At 34.4% G+C, this 23561-nt stretch overlaps 3 protein-coding genes and 1 pseudogene across 4 annotated transcripts; 3 read left to right on the forward strand and 1 right to left on the reverse strand.

Moving 5' to 3' along the window:
• The first annotated feature begins 6232 nt into the window (after nucleotides 1-6232).
• Nucleotides 6233-7344, forward strand: LOC110272017 (uncharacterized). Its single transcript, XM_088489023.1, has 3 exons — nucleotides 6233-6495; nucleotides 6607-6666; nucleotides 7126-7344. The coding sequence occupies exons 1-3, from the start codon at nucleotides 6233-6235 to the stop codon at nucleotides 7169-7171; spliced, it is 369 nt and encodes a 122-aa protein (XP_088345149.1). The 3' UTR covers nucleotides 7172-7344.
• LOC110265864 (rhazimal reductase 1-like) lies at nucleotides 7191-12942 on the forward strand (annotated as a pseudogene). Its single transcript, XR_015883347.1, has 10 exons — nucleotides 7191-7348; nucleotides 9433-9560; nucleotides 9672-9688; nucleotides 10317-10391; nucleotides 10832-10953; nucleotides 11038-11283; nucleotides 11562-11688; nucleotides 11869-11940; nucleotides 12209-12280; nucleotides 12465-12942. The product of XR_015883347.1 is annotated as a rhazimal reductase 1-like (transcript).
• A 2910-nt stretch (nucleotides 12943-15852) lies between these two features.
• LOC110272016 (protein FAR1-RELATED SEQUENCE 5-like) lies at nucleotides 15853-18342 on the reverse strand. Its single transcript, XM_021123792.2, has 2 exons — nucleotides 15985-18342; nucleotides 15853-15897 (listed from the first exon to the last, which is right to left on the reverse strand). The coding sequence occupies exons 1-2, from the start codon at nucleotides 18340-18342 to the stop codon at nucleotides 15853-15855; spliced, it is 2403 nt and encodes an 800-aa protein (XP_020979451.2).
• A 3015-nt stretch (nucleotides 18343-21357) lies between these two features.
• Nucleotides 21358-23252, forward strand: LOC107643638 (K(+) efflux antiporter 3, chloroplastic). The gene is made up of 4 exons (XM_088486152.1): nucleotides 21358-21663; nucleotides 22541-22702; nucleotides 22964-23053; nucleotides 23187-23252. Exons 1-4 carry the CDS (start codon nucleotides 21358-21360, stop codon nucleotides 23250-23252), a joined length of 624 nt encoding a protein of 207 aa, XP_088342278.1.
• The last annotated feature ends 309 nt before the right edge of the window (nucleotides 23253-23561 follow it).

Here is a 23561-nt window from a genome sequence, read left to right on the forward strand (position 1 = left end):
TGATTGTTATTAATATTGCCAAAAAGCACAATTTTTGTATAGGTTTAAAAAAACCTTTATCACATTGTTCCTTACCCCCAACCTTCTATAAAAGATGTTAAGTAATGGTGAAGCGTCTTTCAGGGTTGGGATTAGTGTCTTGGAAGAAGAAATAAGAACATTTTCCTTGTTGTTTTATAGCATGTTAGTTTTGACTTTTGAACAATGTAGGTCACATTTGCATAATTGCATGTAACGTGAACATTCTTATTTATTCTCCCAAGATATAATCTGACCTTACCACAATTAAATTTATAAAATATCAATAATTGTTTAGCATGTCTACCATCAGTCTTGGCGATTTGAATTTCCCTTTTTTTTTAAATCAAGCCAAGGTACACTGGTAATCAATTATTTAGTTAAAAAAAATTGTATAAATTAATATATATAAAAATAATTATCAATTAATATATAAATATATAGTGGTTGAGTGAATAATTAATTTTTTGTAACCGATAATATAAAGGAAATTAGTAATATAGAATTGTAAAACATAGAAGGATAAATTAGTGTAAATAACTGGTGAAACATAGCTTAGTACTTTGTCTTTTAAAGAAAATATTAAAACTATCTAAAAAGATAATTCTTCATTCCCAAATGTCTTCATGCTCTGCTTCCACCCTGGTCCTATATTGCCAAGCATTTTCTTGTATTACGAGACACAAATCGTTGTGCTCCTCTAAAACCAGATCCACGGCAAGTCTCATTCGTGTGGAGTCGTTAACCTGCTTAGAGCACCAACAATATAATTCTAATTAGAAGTTTGTTGGAAATATTATTTTAAAAATACTTTCTTATAAATATGACCTGAATATTGAAGTCATCTTTTAAAGTACATTCTCTCATCCAACTGGTCACCCAAACTCCGCTATCATTTCTATGATAAAAAGCATTCAACAAATAGTTATTATATACATATAAGATATAATCTATTGAACGATTTATGATATTTAAAAAATATATATAATATTAGACTTACGATATATTTTTTTGAGTGGGTAGGCCAGAAGGTGTCATAGGCCAAAAAGTGGAGCAATCTACAACTTTAGACTTATCATCATCAAAAATATGATCATCTAACATCGCTTCTAAATAAGTCGCCTGTACAAGAGTGAATTCATGACAAAAAAAAAAAGAAGAGTGAATTGTAATTGATTTAAAATGGCTAAGAGTACTAGTTACAACAAATGGTTGTTTAATTTGTTAAGTGATTCTAGATGATTGAGTACTGGTTTAGAACAAATAATTACCACTTTAATTGTGTTCCTTTTGCGTTGCTGATGTTTTTCGACACAAGGCAGTGAATCCAATATGATTAGACGACGACTCTTAAAGTCAACAATGACCAAATACCAATGTAGTTCCTCGCAGATAGGGATAAAAACCTACGATAAACCTTAAACCATTATAAAAACAAAAAAAAATTTAACAGCATATTAATGAGAAACAAATTGGTCACTTGTACCCTAGTGACGTGGCTAATTTTCAGTGAAACATATGCTACAAGAAAATCAGAGATAACCTCAACCGGCGTGTATTTGTCGCTTAAAGCATATCGCTGCATAAAAAAAATTGTGGAATTAAAATATGTCTTCAATTTAACAACTATTTTTGAATTGATAATTTAATTATACAATTTACTCGTGTGAGTACATAGCATGGTTTAGTCTAGGAAAAAAGAACTTCCTTATAAATTAGTATATCCACTCAAATTATTAGACAGAAAAAAATAACTAATAATTTAGAGATATTATAGGGATAACTTTACTGCAAAATGTTCAGGCATGAACCAGCAAATTGGATCTTCATTCCTACGTCAAAATACGCGTGTCATCATAAGTGCTACCAGATTTATAACCTACAATATGTTAAAATTTACTGTAAAACATGTTTATATGTAAATAGAGGCTTAAAAATATAATTACAAGAAATTGTGTAACATGCATTGATCTCTATACTTACTCGTGATTCGACACGTCTCTCCGGTACAAGACATCTAAATGTACTTCTATAACCTATTTCATCCGATATTACCAACTCTTCAGAACTGCTAAAATCATAAAGTGATTAGTTGGGAGAATCATAGAATTTCTACACCATTACATTATACACATAATCATATAAGTACACGTACGGATCTAATGTATCCGAAAAAATATAGGCTGCAACAGCGGCTTGAGAATCGGTTAACATCATCGAAGCAGTAGGTTCAAATGCAATAAGTGTCCACCACTGCTCATAAAAAAATAATTTCAAGGTAACAATAAAAAAATAAGGAAAAAAAAATAAACGAAAGAAGAAAAAAATAAGTTTACCTTTGGTAGTACCGCTCCTACTCTAACATGTGGTTGTCCATTAGGTGGAGTTGTAGCTTCACGAGTAATATCCAAGTGGAATAACTTCTTGGGTTGAATTAGCATGATACTAGTAAGATCACTAGTTTTTCCACTTTCCGAAGAATGCACAACTACAGTAGGATCCAACATCGAACTACTGTTTGTGGAAGTTATCTGTTGTGCTATGATCAAATCAATTTTTTGGTGTAGAACATGAATGACCGATTCTAAATTTTCTATTCTTTTTGTTATATCGTTAAACATCCCATTGAACTGTGTATTTTTTATTGGAGCCATCTTCTACTACTCACTCAGATAGTATTTTGTCTTGTACGGTACCATATTCCTTAAGATGAATATATAGCGAATTCGGTTATAAAAGATAAGATAAGATAAAAATAATACGAATTTTAAGATATTTTATTTTTATAATTTTTTTTAAAAAAAGGCTATCTAATTAGAGTAAGAAGATAAGAAGTTAAGAATAATAAGATTACATAAAAAAGTCTAATATTATCTTTTTCAAAAAGCTAATATTAGTATTAAAAAAATTATTATTAATTTAATACAAGAGTTTAGGCTGGGTAATTTATGCCGTGGAAATTATTTTAATTTTGGATATATTTTTCTTTTAATTTAAAGCATATTGACTAATTTTGATTTTTAATATTTAAATTTAAATTTTAAAAGAGAATTAGTTGTGTGAAACATAATCTTATTCCTATATATAAACGCTCAGGCATAGAATACTATTAACTATCTCTACTAAAACTTAAATTACAATTTTATAGAGCAATGGAAGAAAAGGTAATAGACGATCACATTGGATCTTGTTCCATGGAAATTATTGAAAATTCTCCGTTGAAACAAATACTACATGCCATAGAGGTAATATATCCAACTCATGATAATATTGCAATGTTATTTATATATACCAATGCTAATTTTCAGTTTTATAATGTAGTCTTTATCCAAGAGAGTTGATGAGATGGAGAAGGCAATGTGGATGGCGAAGAAGTCACTTGATAAATTAACCGCCCTTCAATACAAAACTGATGAGAAGCATGAGAAATTCGACAATACGGACCTACATGAGATGAAGAATAAAACTTGTGATGATGTAACGAAGAAAAACTCTAGCCCGTCGGAAGTAAACTCCGAAAATTGTGTGTTTACGGATTTATCCGACGAGAATAAGGACGTTGAGATTTTGCACAATATGCCACCATCGTTCTACAAAGGCACGCAAACATGTCTGGATGGAGAAGAAAAGTCGAAGCCAAAGTCAAGATTCGGTATTCAAAGAAATAGCAATACTAATAAAACTGTGCAAGAACTTCCGAGTACGTTTCTAAGGCAAAAGGACAAATTGGCAAGATTCAATAATCCACCATCTATCCAAAATATGGCAATTGCACGACCAGCTAAAATGCCAAAAATTGAGCACAAGGGTCAACTATCAAGCAAGATGGCGGAAACTAGAGTACGCAAAGGGCCTTTAACTTTCACCATAGACAAAGCACGGTTAACGACCACTGCGGAACCAAAAAAGATGGCTTTCAAGAACACTTCTATCCCAAAGGTAATTGAATTATATAAAAAAATTTAGTGGCATAGTATTCAAATACGTATATTGTGGATAACCTTTACGTTTTGTGCAGAATCTTAACTGTTCATTCAAACCACCACAAGACATGAGATTGAGTGAGGATTTAGTCAACATGGCTATGTACATCTTTAATGCTGATATTGACATAGCGTGAGGATTTTTTTTTCTTTTATTTTAAATTTTAATTTTCTCTGTGGCTAACGTGTTGGCTTTGTGTTAGTGAGGATTTGGTTCATATCCACGATACAATTGCAACTAGAGGAGATCTGTTTTGTCTCGTACCTGGCAAGCAAGTATCTGAACTGGTAATAAAGCTGATGGCATTGAAGATAACATCAAATATTACCATGACCAAATTAAAAAATGTTTGGTCCCTTCCCCCATCATTTGCGGTAAATCAAAATCTTGCTTTTTTTTTTCTTTTAACTAATTAAAATAAATAACCATTGTCCTCAAACATTTCTAGGATGACATGTCGTTACATATGGAGGATCATGACCTACTGGAAAAATATGCCCATTATATGCCACCAACCCGAGACCTTCAATTCGTACGTTTAAGATAATTATTGGAGTAATTTTATTATACTAAAAAGTACTCAAACTATGACTAATACATTTTACATCCTATTTGTGATACAGATATATGTCCCAATCAAGGAGAATGATCACTGGTATCTGATGGTAATGAGCATTCCTGACAAAATACTTTATCACTTAGACTCTCACTGTAAGGTTGAAGATGATGAACCATGCAAGCATCATATTAGAAATATAGTAAGTACTCCTATTATAGAAATAGAGTTAATAGTATCATTACTTCAACAAGTAAAGCACACTTTTATTACAGGGAGTGGCTCTTTCTGAAATAATATCATCAGAGAAGTACGTAAAATGTGGTATACAAGACATAGTGAGTTTCACGGGTTGGGAAGTCGGTAATGCAATAGGTATTCCTAGGTGCACAAATAGGTAATTATTCAAATTGTTGGTTATTTAGTTTAATATATATATATATATTGTGTTTTTGACTTCTTTATGTTGTATTGCATGATATGTTTTCATACAGCAATGATTCAGCTGTATGGGTTATGCAATGGATGGATGTGCAACAAGAATTTACCCCTGTGATCCCTCCAAAGGTAAATTTTAACATAAACAGTTTCGCTTTTTAATTACACTAATACATGTGTTAACGTTTGGTAAAATAAATTACAGCTGCACGAGGAAAGGAGTAGAATGTATTTAGCATTGGATTTCGTCACACTACTAGAAAACTAGTTATTACAGACGGATATTTCCGACGGATTTTATCCCGCTGAAATACAGAGGGAATTTCAGAGGGATTTTTTGTCGGAAAACAAAAAAAATGAATTAGCATAAATTACAGACAGAAAAGAGAATCCGTCGATAATTCCGTCGGAAAAATTAATTTTTTTCGTGAGAAATAGTTACAGACGGAAAATCCGTCTGTAATTAAATAGACAGAATGCTGCGTTTTATTAAATTATTACAGACAGAAAATCCGTCTGTAATTTAAAAATTTCCGTCTGAAAATTTTAACTGTGACCTAATCTATCCCCTCTCTCCCGAAATCCATTCACAAATAAACAGCTGCCAACTCCTACCTACCTTTATGTGCTTCTTCCTCTCTCCGTCGTACAGTTGCTTCTTCTCTCCATCGCACGAGCTGCTTCCGCCGCTGCCGGTTCCGCCGCCGCTGGCATCGCACGATCTCTCTGTCATCCCTTGCGTCACACGAGCTCCCTCTGTCGCCGCTCTCGTCGCGTCTACTCCCATCGTCGCAGAGCTCTCTCCGCCGCCGCTCTCATCGCGTCTGCTCCCTCTGGCGCCTCTTCCATCTAATCTCAACAACTCGCTCTCTCGGTTCTTCTCGTAACCATCACGAATTTCAGGTATATATATCCTGATTTTGTGATTCTGTTCTTCGTGATAAACCTTAGGGCTCAATTTTTCTGCGCCAGTTTTAGCTAGGTTTATCATACTCTGCTTTTGTGCTTCGTGAATCTATGGGTTTACTCTGATTTTGATGAATTTTTTCTGCATTCGGAAGCTTTTTTGACCTAAATGCAATATTTTCTGTGATTCATGTGATTCATGTGATACTAGTGTATAACTTTATTATATAATTGTTGATTGACAGAGTTGTTGAATATCCACCGGGGAAGAATATATGAAATAGCATCTGTTTAGTTGATTCGAATGCAAATGTTAATGCCAGTGCTGCCATGTCTTCCAATCAATCATCTTCTGGGTCTGCTGGTGTTAAGGAGAATGCAAGCGAGGTGGTGATTGTGGATGATGATAAAGAGGAAGGAGAGTTGGAGGAGGGTGAGATTGATGATGATGGCGCTGACCCTGAAGCATCAGTAACAGAGAGGGTTCAGAGTGTTGCTGAATGTGGTGTAGTTGCTTCAGATACTGATTCCACATCTCATAAGCTCAGTGTTAGGGAGGTTCTGGAGGGTGATACAGTTGCTAATGTGGAGAAGTAAGTGAAGTACTGTTGATGGGTTTTTGTTTGTTTCAACTAATTTGCTGACATTGGAGTTTATTCTCACTGAATCGATTTTGTTTTATTTGTGGCTATTTGTTCTTGTAGATCGTTTGAGGGGACTTGCTCTACTCATGGTGCCATCAGAAATGATTTCACTGACTTGACGTAAGCTTACATTGCATTGCTTTTCAATCTGCTCTCTTTACATTAGTTTCGGAACTTTGCACGGAACCTGTTTGTGATAATGCTCTTTTGTATTCGTTACTGAAATTCTTAATTGCTATTTATCATTTGATAATTAAGTTAAAAGCTGCACTGGCATTGATATTGATTTTATCATTTTATGGTTCTGAAGCCTCATGATTGATTTTTGGTTGTTTTAGCTCCCCTCATACTTGGTATCCACTGGCCAGAAGGAAACATCGCAGGATTATCCTATTAACATATCCAAGAAAGGGATTAATAGTATTCTTGTATTCCTATTAACATAATTTACATGTGCTATTATATATTTGAGTGCATATGCCTCTAGAGGATGTTGTCATGAATGTATTTCTCATAAGTTACCGACTAGTAGTAATTTTTCGTCCTTCTAACTTGGATTTCTTGACCTTTTTATTACAGGTTTTATGGGGGCTATGATATCAAATTTGGCATTTGTTTTCCGTAATATCTTTTCAAAGAAGGGAATGAAGGGAAATTCTGTCAGCGGAATGAATTACTACGCTTGTTTATCTATGTTGTCATTGGTAATTCTCACACCATTTGCAATTGCTGTGGAGGGGCCACAGATGTGGGCAGCTGGATGGAAAACCGCCCTCTCGCAGATCGGACCTCAGTTTATATGGTAAATAAAAGATGACTGCTCAATCTGATGTTATCCCTATTATGTTTGCTATGCCAGCTTCAATCTTCTTAATCTTTGTCTCTATATTTTCAACTGAACATAAGATGATATCTTGAAATTTTCATGATCTTTGATTAGATACAAACAACTATTGCCTTCTCCATTTCTTTTCTTGTCCTTTTAGGGAAATTCCAAATTATTTGATATTTCTCCAACAGTTAGCTATTTGCTTTTTGAGATACATATACATGAGAGGAGTCTCCATGTGTGAGAGTATAACTAATTTGTGTTTAAGAGCAAAAGACATGTGATGAAGTACCTCACTTATGCTGCTATGCAATTAGAACTAAGTAATAAACCTATTCTGTAGCTAACTATGAAGTTGACAATTTGGATTTATCTGCAGCAAAAGAGATTTTTTTTTATGTATTATTTTTAAACTAAATTTAGAGGCAAACAAGGAGAATTTAGAGTCACCTGAACCTTCCAGCTCTCTTATAAAGATATTGGAAACTGAATTTGAATGTCTTCCTGGCTACATGAAGGGTCTAGCGACATGGGAGGTGAGGTTTTTTGTGTCTAACTAGATGTTTCTTTACAATTTACATGTTCTTTGGGAGGTGAGGTTCTTTAAAAATGTATTGTATAATGTAAATTGTAAAATGAGATAGTGTCATATAATATAAAAATGCTAATTATGAGATTATGTTAATAGTAATTGAGATTGTGAATGTTGCAGAGCATGCCAGGGTACACTGAATTTTATTAGTTCCCAGGTAAAGCTGGCCCTCCTTGTCTCTCCCAAGTCTTGAAGACATACTTTTAAAACTCTTATTCTAGTTCACTTTCCCTCGTAACATGCATCATCTAACAAAGTTGGATATTTACTGTGGTTTCTTATTTTGTGATTGCAGAACAATCTTCATGAACTCTGGGCCCTTCTCAATTTTCTTCTGCCTGAAATTTTTAGCTCTGCTGAAACTTTTGATGAATGGTTCCAAATATCAGGTGAAATGGAAGTTCTTTGTAGACTGATCATTTAATGACTTGACATTGTCAAATGTTTCTAAATATTTCTTTTGTAGGTAAAATGGTTCTATTGGATAAGTTACTTCCTAAATTAAAAGGTTCTTTTGCAGGTAAAATGATCTAAATATACTTTACTATTTACTTGTAAATGCATATTTTAACATATAAAAATTAATTTTAACAAAATTCTTAAATATAATGTCTGTGTCATTATTATTACTCTTATTTGAATATAAATTTTCACTTATGAGTTACCAAAATAATTTAGTATGGAGTAATGGTCTAATAGTTGTGGAGGGTTAGATGCAATTGTGGAGTTATGGAGTTATGGTCTAATAGTTGTGGAGTTATGGAATCTAAGAGAAAGGAGTCTTTGATAATTAGCTGGCCAGAAAAAGATGCCATATGTAATTTTCCTTTCTTTCTTTCTTCCATTTACGCTTGTGTAATGCTGTGTATTACTTGTGTTATCACTAACAAGAAAAAAAGTGTTTAATAGATACAATCATTAAGCTTTCTATCAGTAATTGAGGATAGGAACTATAAAGTTAGGTTCTATTTATATCAAGTAATTAGGGGAAAAAATGGTACTTTTAAGACATGGATATTATTCTAAGAGTTTGCTAATTAACAAGTGTCTAATCAGCTAGTTTTAATACATGCATGTAAGGTGTTGATGTGAGCTGTGTTGTAATTATCTCCACATCCATAAATGTGTATGGATTTGTCTCTTTTCATCATTATCCATATATATATTGCCAACTTCTCTTCGTATCCCTCACTCACTTACTATATCCCTCGCTTCATCAATTCTCTCCCTCATCACTCATCATCATCATCTCCATGGCTTGTTGCAACTACTTCTTCAACCCTCAACAAATAGATGAATATCCTTTCCCACTTCCCATTCAATTTTTCTTATATGATTATGATTATTACTATTATTCCAGGTAATCTAATTAGATTAAATTGTTACAATACTCTATATATACTTTTTTTTTTGGTGAATTATTTGCCACTGTGCTGCATTTATTTATGTTCAATCTATATTTCAGGGGAAACAGTAACAAATATCCACCACTGGAATGTTGGGCACACGAGTTTTCAATACAAAACATGGAGTGTTACCCTTCACTTCCTTTTTATGAAACTCTCTCCATCGAACCAATTTCAACTATTAAAGGTATATATATCATGATGATGACTGATGAGTTTCTTAAAGTTTTTATTTGCTTATTAGATTCTTATATTACTATAGCTACATATATTATACCTTGTCCTTAAATACATGCAGACTATGATAAATCAGAGGTACCGTTTTGTTTTTTCACAAGTTTTCTTCTTCAAATTGAACTCAAGTTTGGTTTTTTTGAAGCTTTTCATTGGGTGTCTTCTTGATGTTTGATAAAATGCCTGAACTAAAAATGAGAGTATTTTTTCAGGTGAAAACTGATGGAGCAAACTCTAAGGGAAGAAGATGCAGCTAACTGGGTTTACAGGGGTGAAGGAGCTGTTAATCTTGTTCTTGCTTACAATGGATCAATTAAGTGTATCGGATATGATGAGACCAATTAAGTGTATCGGCTACGTCTTGAATTAAGTGTATCGGATATGATGAGACCAATTAAGTGTTTCCATGTATTACGAATGGTTGCTTGATTTCCTTATCGGTGGTAAAGTATACCTTTCAAGCTATTATTTTCATTATTTAATAAGTGGTATCTTTTTGGTTGTAAAACTCTCCTGATCGGAGTACTTCTGTGCAGTAAGATATATCATTATATTATTGCACAAAAGGATGTTCACTTGTCAAGATCATCTCTAGGCTTATTTTTGTTAATTAGTTTAACTTGCTATTAAAATTCTTGTCCCATTTTGTCATGTAGATTCTAATTGAGGTTGATCATCTACAAGATATCCTTGGCCCATATATATTCAGATCAAAGGTGTTAATAAAGATGCAGTGGCAGTAGTGGGTTCAATGCTTGAATTGGATGGCTCATATACAACTAAGGTTCAACATGTTTTATTTTAGTTCCTTTTCCCCTTTCGTGCATAATGCTGGGCTGAATATATCTAGATGCTGGTCAACTTACTATTATTCTTGTTCATTATTTTGGTAGATTTATCTTGAAATAATTTTAAACAGACTACCAACAATAGAAAGAACTTCTACTGGGATTAACTCTTAGCAATCAGCAAGGCTGCTAGAGATTATTGAATTTATTCAATCTCAGGTATACCTTTCCTATATCTATGTGGGTTGCACATGCGGTTTTTTCTATTTATTATATTTACACAGTCCTTGAAATTTCAGAATTAGTATAGTTATGCCACACAATTTTATATTAAATTAGTTTGTATAGATACAAATTGCACTAATAATGAATTATCAATATGCAGAGGGAATGTATCTTTCGCCAAATTAGTCTGTTGCCTTCTGCTTGCTTGTAGCCTGATAAGGCCTTAGAGCTTGGAATCATAAACAGCCGCCATGAAGCCTTCATCACTTCCAAACTTTGGTGCAACAATGATCACCATGACCTTGTCCTTCCAGCTCTCAAGACCACACTCAAGTATGTAAAGTAATTGAAAAAGAAAAAAAAATATCATATAGTATATAATCTCACCAATGTATAGTTGCTCTTCAAATTGATTAGGAAACTTGGGTTGGACTATTTAGACCTTTACTTGATTCATATGCCAGTGAGGTTGAAACCTGAAGTTGATAGAGTTCTTGAAATAGGAAAGGATGATTTGCTTCCCTTTGACATAGAAGGAACATGGGAAGCCATGGAAGAGTGTCAAAGATTAGGCTTAGCCAAATTCATTGGTGTAAGCAACTTTGGCATAAAAAACTCACACAGCTCTTAGAAAATGCAACTATTCCTCCTGTTGTCAATCAAGTAAGAAAATTCAATAGCAACACTTGCCAAAAGGGATTAAATTTATCAAATAAATATACATATTTTAAATAAAAAATTTTATGGTGTCTATAAAATTTGTGTCTAATTTGTTTAAAAGATGAGGGGTAAAGGAGTAGAGCCCACCATTTATATTTGATTATTTGTGTCAAATAGTTAAAAATTTAGACACATTAGAACACACAATTTTAAATTGAATAATTTCTTTTTTTTTTTCATTTTGACAATAATGATGTGGCTATATTCAATTTTAACTTTAGGTGGAAATGAGCTCATCATGGCAACAAGGGAAACTCAGAGAATTTTGCAAGCAGAAAGGAATCCATTTGGCTGCATGGTCACCGTTTTCTAGTAAAGTCACAGATATTGGCATCCATTTTCTTAAAGGTATTGGGCATTGCATTGTAGAACTGTTCCAACATATAGCCACTATCTTTGTTTCTACAATGCACTGATATTGTGTTAATGGCATCCAAATGTCTTGTGTATGAGTGTTTCTGATTAACAATTTAAGAGAAAATGAATTTCATAATTTCATGCTCATCTTCTTTTCTTGCCTTATTTCAGGGCTACAAAATCTTGCTCTGTTAAATTTGGAAGGCTGCTTTGTAACAGCTGCATGCTTGGATACTCTTGCAGGTTGAATCACTTCACAGACCTTATTTATTTATTTATTTATTTATTTATTTTTTGTGTGTGTGGGGGGGGGGGAATAAGTTTATCTTGATAATATCTATGCCAAAGAGCTTTAAGTGTATCTTCTTATTCATTTAAAAATTGAAGGTTTCAGGTTGAACCAACTTACGTTACTTTTTAGTTTTTAGAGAACTTCCTTTGTTGGATTTAAAATTAACTAATGAACCATTCAAGCAACAAGTTAATATTGTGATTGATTGTTTTCTGCCAGAGCTTCCAGCCCTCTCGAACTTGAATATCAGTAGATGCAATTTTACTAACAATGGATGTGAAATGTTTTCACGTAAGTTGTAGACTTGTCACTTGTACAGCTAGCTACTCAATATATACTTATTGGGTTTCACTTTTTGGTTGTGAATACTAAGTTTGTATTATTGGCTTCTTTTCTTTGTTTTCTTTATTCTACCTGTAGTAAGTGATGAATGGTGATTTTGACTAAACTTATTTTTTCATTTTTTTTATTTCAGCTTCCATCAATTGAAGTTGTTGCAAATTCACCACCAACTGAACGTGATCATAGGCGGCCACCAATTCATGTGATTGTCATATGTCCAACTCGAGAGCTTGCAAGTCAAGCGACTACAGAAGCTGCTGAATTGCTTAAGTATCATCCTACCATTGGTGTTCAGGTTGTAATTGGAGGGACAAGACTTGCTATACAGTACAGATCCTTGTTGCTACACCTGGAAGGCTTAGAGATCATGTGGAGAATACTGCTGGCTTTGCAACTCGGCTGATGGGTGTGAAAGTGTGGGTGCTCGATGAAGCTGATCATTTACTGGACATGGGATTTCAGAAAGATGTTTTGAATACAAAGTTTATATTTTGAATTATAGTTCATGTATCAATACACTTTGTTGATATATGGTTATTACTTATTATTATAGTTGGTGTATCAATACACTTTGTTTATGTTTTGAATTATATTGACTTGTTTGTTTATAGTATTTTTCTTTTAGTTTGATAATACAATGAATTTGTTTATTTTTTGAAATATTATAAATATTTGAATACAAATTAGATAAAAATTTGTATTAAATTTATATTTATTTTGTATGAAAATAAGTTTATTTTGTAATTAGAAAAATAAAAAAATATATTTTATCTTACTGACGGATTTACAGACGGATTTTCTGTCTGTAATCAGAGTGTGAGATGATTTTCCAAAGTTCAAATTACAGACGAAAAATCTGTCGGAAAATCCGTCTGTAATTACAGACGGAAAATCCGTCGGAAAGTTCGTCGCCTTTGGGAAATGGATAGAAAATTTACAGAGGGAAAATCCGTCGGTAATGGGTAAAAATCCGTCTGTAATTTTCCGATGGAAAAAAATCCGTCGGTAAATAATTTCCGACGAGGCTTTTACAGAGGGACAAAATCCGTCGGTAATTTCGTCGGTAACCAAAAATCCCTCTGTAATAAACACCAAATCCGTCTGTAAATCTGTCTGTATTAATCCATTTTCTAGTTGTGTCACCGGAGATTGGAATAAGATACGGGCAGATGTTAACGAGAGGTTTCAATTATGGTGGATTATGATACACCCATAGCATATTTACTTAAATTGGGAAGAATTATTTATGTCTTCTTGTTAGACTTACTAAAATAGACGAATTTATTTATTAAAACTTTTTTATTCCTATTGTTTTGTATCGCATTCTCGTTATCCCACTAAGAACATATAATTCTGAATAAAACTCAGAATCATTAGTGCTATTTACCTCATTTTTTTTTCAATTTTTCTATGATGAGCTCTTCTTCATAAAATAAAAAAATAAACTGTATAATAAATATTTCTAACTAAAACAACATAAGTACTTGAGTTATTGAGATTTAATTAATAATGATTCGTTCACTAATCATGCTCATTATTTTCTTATATGGTTCTTGTTTTCTGATGACCTAATTATAAAATTAAAGTAGTGTAAGAATTCTATTTTAGTAAATTATATAAGATCCTAATTAAAAGTATTCAAAATTTTTTCAAATATTACACTTGAAAATTAAATTTTACAAATATTATATTATATTACACCAAGATAAATTATTAAGAAACCATAAAGTATTATATAATAGAAAAATATTATATAATATTATAAAAACATAATATCTATTATTAATTTCATTAAAACTTATCACGTATACCTACATATATATTTGATTTAACCAAAATATAATATGAAAATATTTATCCAAAATACGGGAGTAAGAATTTTTATTGACCAATTATATTTTATTGATTTCTGTTGTTCCCACTAACAAATTCGGTTAGAATTTTTTTTCAATAATGAGAACATGAAAATATTTAACCAAAGAAAAAAATTTATATATAACAATTTTAATATGCACGACTTCATATACACGACTCCACTTTGAAATTTTAATCTCCATTATTCTTCCTAAATTCTAGGTGGGGTTCTTTTGGCAATTATGTATATATGAATTCTGTTCTAACTAAGTACTTCAGAAAACTGAATAGCCTTTGAGTGCGGCAAATACACGTGATTTTACATTAAAATACAATTCATGTTCAAAACAAGTTAAAAAAATAATCAATTAGACAAGCAAAGTTAACGATCACGAACAAATGAAGAATTTCTACTCATCAATCCTTTCATGGTTTTCAATAAAACGGTAGCAACTAAACCAAAATTGTTGAGCGAGTTCCAATCCTTTTTCCCCTTTGAGGGAAGGAAAACTGAACTAAAAATGAACTGTTTTAACGACACAAAAAGAAGGAAAACAATACATAACGGTCAAATGATAAAAATGAAAGTCCTCCATCTTTGAGCTCGAGAACTAAAACTCTGAAGCCTTTGCTAGTCCTTCTTCCTCTAGCACGCGCAAATTTCCGTCCTTTTGAACGAACATAGGGCTTGGTGTGACTATGGGGCACACCAGGTGCTGGTCCAAAGTACTTGACAGCCTCTCGTCCATTCTTATGGCCTCTAAGAAGAACCTGAAACAATATCACAAATATAATTTCATTACTTGTTATACTCTGCTAACATTTTTCTTTCCTTCATAGAGAACTAGTTGATTTGGCGAAGAAATCATTAATTAAATATAATGTAAATATTTTCAAAACATAAAAGAAGTTTCAAATCATAATTTCCTTATATTTTGAAACCTTAACAATGCACCTAGCAAAACATGTAGAACAGAAGTGCTAGTTATATTTTTTGTTCCCTCTACAGCTATCCTAGCAGGAATGCAGAACACAGACTAGGGCCCTACTTAACTGGGATGAAAATTGCTGGAGACAAATAATACGTTATTATATAAATAGAAAATACAGTGGTTTGAGGGGGCTGAAAATGTAAAGATCGTTCAGGAAACAATCAAATTATGTGCCAAGTACAAGAAACTCTGGACTCCAAATATCACCAATCATCAAATCGACAAAAAGGTAGGTGAGAAAACCAAGGACCAAAAAAGTAGTATTCATCAATTCGACAACCATATCACTATGACATTTTCAAAATGCATACGAACATAAATAGCTAGATTACAAATAAATATTCACCACATTTCCTTGAGAATAATCCGGCACCTTTATGCTCCACAGCAAAGAATCTAGCATAATATAGGCTGCATAGGAAGTATATTGCAGTAAAATAAAGGTTAAACTCCAAGTCTTCTAACTTTGGTCCCTAATCTTGATATCTAATATCAGAAGAAGAAAAGCCAAGCAGGACTTCAAACTTTGGTTCATAATAGTAAATAGCAATAGTCTAACATGTAAATAACATAATATTTAAATAGATCAATGTGACAAAGAACACAACAAATACCAAACCCAAATAGAATAAAAATTAAAGAATACAAGAAACTTAAACCGCTAACTATACCTTATTACATCACTTCGTTGCTACTGTACGAAGCATTCTCATCATATACCTACAATATCAGCAATATAATATCGTTAGTACTAGCTGATAAGCAGCAATTAAAACTTAGTCATACCTCATTGGTAAAAATACTTACCAATGAGTCATCTTCAATGTTCATGTGATCATCCGAGTCATTTCCCCAGCCTTCTGACTGTGAGATGCCACGACGAACACGACAAGTTGTTCGATTGTGGCCCTCCATGCCACACTGTCCACATCGATGTTTTCTTTTATTGAACTGTGAAGCCCCCCCTTTTGTCCTACATTTTCTTGGGTCCCTTGGCATGCTATGTCCGAGATCATTGGTTGCGAGCCCAGCTCCAGAATTATCCACTTGCACACCATCTCTTACACTATCTGCATCATTGACCAACTCTTTTTGTGCAGCATCTTCCTCCTTAAATTGTTTCAACAAATTCATAGCCATTTCCCGTATAAAGATAAATCTCTCGTTATCTCGACAAGCAAAGTTAGCTAGTTGTCTAAACCAATCCATCAAACAACCGTATTGACTTAGCATCAAAGAATCCCAATGAAGCCCTCGAGCATTTTGGAAACTAACTTTGGCAGTCTTGGTCCACCGAGGCAAGACTAATGACCTTGGCAACTCCTCTATATCTTCATGCACCAAGACACAAATTATGTGTTCACAAGGTATGCCAAATGATTCCATTCTCATACATGAACAATTGAATTCCATCTCAATGTCACAACAGAATACACGCCACGTCTCATTTGGCGTTCGGTCTAAAGCGACAGAGTAAATCACATAAGAGCCAGTTTGCCTCATATTTATTACCTTCATTGATGCAGCCCGTACAAGGATTGGTTGGAACATATGAAATATTGATAGGGTGTAAACATTGGCAGCACTCCTCTCTAACTGTTGAAAACAGGTTTGCAAACTGGGTCTCCCATTCACAGAGGCGAGGTCAGCCTGGACCTCTTTCCACCTTATATGGTCGACACAACGATTAAAGTGTTGAATGAACTCAACCAGATTGTACCTTGAGTTGACATACTTTGCAATGATCGAGTTTAATCCCTCGCACCGAGAAGTAGTCCGGAAACCAGCAAAAAACTTCCCTCTTATATGTGCAGTTGCCCATGAATGTCTCTTTTTATACATATCTAGGACCCAATTCTTGTTTTCGACACCAAATTCCTCAACCATTTCAAACCACTTTTGACGAAATACATCAATTTCATAGTCGCCTAGCATACACTTTTTAAACATGGAGGTAAACTGGGGCTTGCCAATGTTACTTGTTGCATTGCGAATCAGATGCCATGCACATAATCTATGATGTGCATTAGGAAACTCTTTCTCAATGGCGAACTTCATTGATAAATCACCATCTGTGATCACCGAAACAGGTGCTTTCCCATTCATTGCCACTTTCAGTTGTTGTAGCAACCACCTATATGTGTCTTTTTCCTCATCGCAAATTAAAGCAGCAGCAAAGATAATTGTTTGATTGTGATGATTGACACCAGAAAATACCACCAGTGGACACATATATTTATTCCTCTTATAGGTAGCATCAAAAGCCAGCACATCGCCAAATAATGAGTAGTCTACCCTACTAAGGCCATCACACCAGAATAAATTGCGCAAAGTACCATCGGCATCCATGTGATGATTAAAATAGAGAGAAGGGTCATTTGTTGCTTGATCTTCTAGATACTTCAAAGCTGCATATGCATCACCGGGTAATTGGCGCCTCTGCTTTGCTATTTTATTGTACATGTCCCTTTGCGTGAAAGAGAGATACTCGTAGCCACCTGCCTGATTTGCTAATGCCCGATATATCTGCCCAACACTAATCCCACCCTTTTTCATGTTAACCATGTGGCCAATATCAGCCTCGGACATGAATCTATGCCCAGGGAGCAATCCAGTCAACCGAGGATCCAGAAGCGGATGATTGTGTTCATCAAAAAAATAGGAAATAAACCAACGACCACTAGGTGCATCTACACGAATCTCCATCAGTGCACTGCAGCCACACCTTGTCTCGGGTGTAGGTTTTCTCTTAAGGTTTCCAATGCAGTAACTATTTTGTAGTCTAAATCCTTCACGATGACATACAAAATTCTTCAACTTAAGTGCGCCCGCACGACTCTTCCTACTCCTGTTCTTCCGAGCACTAAAGCCTCTTGTCCTTGCATATCTATTGTAGAACTCAAATGCAATGTCGACATCAGAAAAGTGAAAATGACATACATCTTCATCCCTGATGTTCCAAAATTCAATCATCCCAATGTCTTCAAGTGAGTCAATGTTATACCCTTCATCGAAGCCGTGATAATCGAACATTAGTTCCACACTTGTGTCGTCCTCATCCATATAATCCACGTCAACTTCCTCATATTTTTCTTCCTCCTGCTCATACTGATCATATGATGTATGCTCGCTATTAACCCCTTCATGAGAAAATTCTTGACCCATAACTTCCTAAACACCAATACACATTTCACAATCTTTTAAAATTGAAATCAATCCAATAGTGTCAATCTTAGGAATCATGGAAGTGGACACGAATTTCATTTATTGTATTAGGGGGAAATGAAGGAGCGTGAATCCAAAATCTAATAGTGAAACTATAAGAGTAAAAACAGAAAGACAAAAACAGTTGGCAATGCCAGCTATGCATGCGATGGGTGCAAGGGGAATAAAATATTAAAGAGTATATATCCTATCTATCAATCTATCCTCCAGTTTGCCATAGTGACGAAGAATATCAACCATGCATGTGTAATGTTGAACAGTTGGATTGATACCATAATCTCTCATCATCATATCATAAAATGCGTGCCCTTCATTGAGCAGAAGCCCACGGCTGCAAGCTGCTAGAACACCAACAAAGGTTATAAGATCCGGCCGAGCCTCTGTCCTCATTACCTCAAAGAGTTCCAAGGCTTCCTTGGCAAGACCATGCATTGCATAACCAGTGATAATTGCATTCCAAGACACAACTATTTCCTCCCTAAGCATCTCGAACAAGGCACGAGCGACTCTCACAGAACCACATTTTGCATACATATCTATCAGATCAGTCTTAACCTTCTCTAACCACGAAGCAGGACGTTCCAGAGAAACAAGTTCAGAGGACCATTTTAAGTTTTCAAACTTGTATCATGTCATTAAGATACAAGGTCAGAGGTCTATTTTGTGACACTTGATTTTCCGTATAAAAAAAATTAACATGATTTAACAAATATATATATATATATATATATATATATATATATATATGCTTACAAGTTACAAGAGCATAAGAAAAACACATACTTGTAACATAGGATGGTGGTGAAGTCACAAGATATGGAAGCTGTGATTTGTTTAAGAACTAATAACCAGAGCAGAAATGAACTAGATATGTCACATATATGGTATACAATAAATCAAGTGTTACTTCATCCTAACCTTTTGATGTTATCAAATAGTGATCCGCTAGAGTGAAGACTTAAAGAATTCAGATGAAGTATGATTGGCCCTGACTCATCAAGCAAGCAAGGAAAGAGAATATTATTCATCATGACTATACAATTATGTATATTATTCTACTAGTAAAATTGTTTAATTTAATTGAATAATAACGTAAAACCTTGTTACACTTTAATATAACAATGAAACTCTTAATTTATTTGTTTACTCTTTTCCTTTTGAGTATATTTTGGGGTCACAGGAGAGAGAATACAAGGATGCCCTTGAAGCTTTCAATGAGAAAAACAGGGAAAAGACTCAACTAGTTACAAAATTGATGGAGGTTAGAACTTCTATTTATATTTTCTACTATTGTAAAAGGAATGAATATTTGTCACTAAGTAAAAGAAAACAGGATAATTTTCTACATATAATTTGATCTAACTAAGTAACTTACATTCTCATTTTTTTTTCTTTTTCTTTTTGGCCATACCAAATATAAGCATGCAAAGGGAGAAACAGATTATACCCAAAGAACGAGCAAACAAAAAAGTAATAGAAATTTGTTCACCTCAGCGGTGAAAATTAGCATCCATGTCCTCCCAGGGGATTCATTGCCAACCAGGGTTTCAAGAAAGCCAGAAGGATCAATTCTTATCAAGGCTCTAAGTCTTTAACTGAAAAAAAAAAAAAAAAAGAAATGACCCTACTTCCACTTCCACTTCCACTTCCACTTCACTCTTAGCATTGTGGTAACAAATTGAAAGGAAGAATGTTTATATGCACACACTTTTGTGTACCTTTCTTTTCAGAATGCCTTGGTGTGTTTGGATATATATAAACTTTAAGTTGCAATGCCTTATTCCAATTGCCGATTAACTATGATAGAAGACTGCAAGTTTAAGAGCACTCTGATGCCAATAGAAAGCAATAGTGGTTAGTAAGGGTGCAACTTGGAACAAGCACTTTGGAATGAGTTATTACCACTAGTTCTAAAGTTATAACTGTTACCAAGGTGCAACTTTATTTCCGTATAGTTTCTCTGATTCGCATCTAGCCGCTGAAATTCGTGACACAAAAAAGAAAGAAACAGCAGCCTCTAATAGCAATACCATAGAGTAACTCACTTGAAACATAAGAAGGTGGTAACCCACTTGAAAATTCATCAAAAAATTTCACATATCAATAGGAATACCATAGAGTAAAATCACATATCAACATAAAAATAAATATACTGGTCAACTGTGAATTGAAAAGGCATAATGATTACTAACCTCCAAGCGTTTAGGCAGAGTCCTGCGCGGCGGCGGCGGAAGCAGGGAGCGGCGGCGGACGCAGGGAGCGGCGGGGGACGCAGGGAGCGGCGGGGGACGCAGGGAGCGGCGGCGGACGCAGGGATGAAACCTAAACGAACAGGAAGCAACATCAAACACGCAAAAACAAAAAGGATACAGTGAAATTGAGAATAGTACGGTGAATGTGAGAGCTCACTGAGTGATGCGGCAAGAGAATTTTGCGTCCGGGCTATTGCAGCGAACTGAGATTGGAGGGCATAGCGATAGGGTTTGGTGAGAAAGGGGAGGGCAGAGTTAGGTTTCCAATCTCCTTTGAATCTGAAACTAAAAGAATAAGGGAAAAATTGTAAATATCAAAAGTTAAAGGGATTCAAATTTAATTAGCCAATTTTCCAAAAAAAAAAACGGGGTATATTTTATAATTACTTTTATGATGGTTAGTGATTAACCTACAATTTTGTAGGAGCATAGAATCCATGGCCATAATAAAAATGTCATTAGAAAATTATATGGACGGCACTTTAAAATGTTTTATATTCTTTTTATTTTAATCTTAAAGTTAAGGCTAAGGATTCCTTACTCCTACATTTTTGTAGGTTTATCATTAACCATCATAAAAATAATTACAAAATGTACCCCTTTTTTTTTTGAAAAATTTATTAAATAGATTTTGATCTCTTTAACTTTTGTTATTTACACTTTTTTCCTTTTATCTTTTAGTTTCAGATTCAAAGAAGAAGAAATGTCTGCTAGGGTTTATAGAATCAATTTCAATCAACGCCAATTTCTCATCTTCTTCCTCTGCTCTATCTCTGGTTCGCCTACTCTTGCCGCCACAACACGCATCAGACGCCGCCGCTCCCTGCGTCCGCCGCCGCTCCCTGCGTCCGCCGCCGCTCCTCACATTCTCGGAGGAACGAACTATCAGTATCACCATCCTGTTAAATTTCGCAGAGAAAGAACGAGAACCAGAGCGACCCTTGATGACACTGAAATAGGACAACTTTCCTCAACCACACTTCTTGTTGAGGACGACAAACCCAGCAAGGTATACTTTTTCCTCTGCCTTCTTTTCAGTTCGGTTTGATTCTTTTAGAATAGTCAAGATGATGAATTTTGAATCCTTAGGGTAGCTTTTCAGGCAATGATTTTTGCCCTGCTTCGAGTTTCCTTGGTGTTTTGATTTGAATTTGATATGCTTTATTTATTTATTTTCATGTCTGCTTAGAAAGTAGAGGAAAGTGTAAAAGTGCTAAAAGATGTAGCTAAGACGAGAAAGGTAGCAGCAGAGAAGGTTCTGTCTGCACTTTCTGTCATTGAGAAAGCGAAAATTGATCCTTCTGTCTTTCTTGAAACCCTCGGTGGCAATGAATTCCCTGGGAGGACATGAATGCTAATTTTCACCGCTGAGGTGAACATATTTGTATTACTTTTTTGTTTGCTCGTTCTTTGGCTATAATCTGTTTCTCCCTTTGCATGCTTATACTTGGCAATTTATACTTACCATACTTACCATGCTTAGACCTGCCATTTATATGTACTATGTTCTAAATTTTAAACATATGCTTTTGGTATGGAGGTCCTTGCAAATTTCCTTTCCAATCCGTTGGCTTCAGGAGGAGACAGTGATGCTGCAGGATGGCCTAATTTGGCTTTTGATCTTGACCCCGCACTAGTAAATGTCAGTGTACTTAAGCTTTCTGCTTAGTTGTCACCTACTAGAAATATGCATACGACTTATTCTTTTCTGAAGAGTTCTTGAACTTCATGAGTAGAACGATGAACGCATGCTCTCTATGTAATTGTGTGTAGCATGAGATGGCAGCAGAATAAGTGTTAATTTGAAGTCACATATTTCTCTTCATATCTCAATGTTTTATCCACTTCATTTTAACATGTACTTTTACTGTTAAATTGCTGGGCAGGCTGCTAAAAAAGCCGGCTTTCCAATTCACTATGGGGATGGATCACATCCTGCTGTTCTTCAGTCGGTCGGTATCTCTTCTCCAAAAGCTATTATGGTTATGTTCACCGGAAAGGAAAAGACAGCAGAAGCTGTTCAGAGGCTACGGTTTACTTACCCTGCAGTAATATTCATTTTCCCTCCCTTTACACTTTCTTGCTTACCAATTTGACATATGATAACTAAATATATTTTTTGTTTCTAAACCGATCCATTTATCTATCTTAGGAAGATCCAAGAATTTCATTTTACCTTCAACTTAGGGTATATATTGTTAGGTCTAATAATAGGGAGTTTGGCTGATAAAGTTCTTAACTATTTGATTTGCCTTTTTTAGTTTGCTTAATCCTATCTGGATTGCTTACTTTATGATGAAAATCCACAGATCCCAATCTATGCCAGAGCTAAAGATCTTGAGCATTTTTTAGATCTGAAGAAAGCAGGTGCAACAGATGCCGTTTTGGAAAATGCAGAGGTATTGATTCGCTTTTTCTTGCTTGTCATTTTGTCCTACTCGATGGAGCTTGCAACTGCCATTGCTGAATAGTTATGCAGAAACTACATCTAAGTCTCTTGTTTTTTGTTTTCTTTTTTTAACAATCACTCAGATTAGCTTACAGCTGGGTTCTAAGCTTCTGAAAGGTTTCGGAGTGATGTCGGATGACCTAGCATAACAAGGAGAGAAATACAAGCAAAAAGTTCTATTTGAATAATGTGTCAGGAACCAACTTTTTTCAGTTAACTTTTTTAAAATTATTTTGTTTATCTTAAATTCTGTATCCTAAATTAACTCTTAATCCTAAAGTCGGTTAATGTTGGCTAATTTAAAATTGGTTCCCTATACTTTTGCATCTAATTTTGAATACATACATTCATACCATTTGAGTATGGTTATATGCAAATACACCAATCAGGCCAAAATTTCAAATGAGGGAAGGGAATATATAAAAAGCTCATTTGTTAAAGATTCAATGTTCTTATAT

The sequence above is a fragment of the Arachis ipaensis genome, chromosome B5, assembly GCF_059453495.1.
Source record: "Arachis ipaensis isolate K30076 ecotype BB chromosome B5, ASM5945349v1, whole genome shotgun sequence".
Lineage (NCBI taxonomy): Eukaryota > Viridiplantae > Streptophyta > Magnoliopsida > Fabales > Fabaceae > Arachis > Arachis ipaensis.

Coding starts and splice junctions, on each gene's coding strand:
- LOC110272016 (XM_021123792.2), bottom strand. CDS start 18,342: ATGGGTCAAGAATTTTCTCATGAAGGGGTTAATAGCGAGCATACATCA. Junction 15,898..15,984: donor ACATTGAAGATGACTCATTG/GTAAGTATTTTT, acceptor CTGATATTGTAG/GTATATGATGAGAATGCTTC.
- LOC110272017 (XM_088489023.1), top strand. CDS start 6,233: ATGTCTTCCAATCAATCATCTTCTGGGTCTGCTGGTGTTAAGGAGAAT. Junction 6,496..6,606: donor ACAGTTGCTAATGTGGAGAA/GTAAGTGAAGTA, acceptor TTGTTCTTGTAG/ATCGTTTGAGGGGACTTGCT. Junction 6,667..7,125: donor AATGATTTCACTGACTTGAC/GTAAGCTTACAT, acceptor TTTTTATTACAG/GTTTTATGGGGGCTATGATA.
- LOC107643638 (XM_088486152.1), top strand. CDS start 21,358: ATGTCTGCTAGGGTTTATAGAATCAATTTCAATCAACGCCAATTTCTC. Junction 21,664..22,540: donor AGGACGACAAACCCAGCAAG/GTATACTTTTTC, acceptor ATTGCTGGGCAG/GCTGCTAAAAAAGCCGGCTT. Junction 23,054..23,186: donor CCGTTTTGGAAAATGCAGAG/GTATTGATTCGC, acceptor ACAATCACTCAG/ATTAGCTTACAGCTGGGTTC.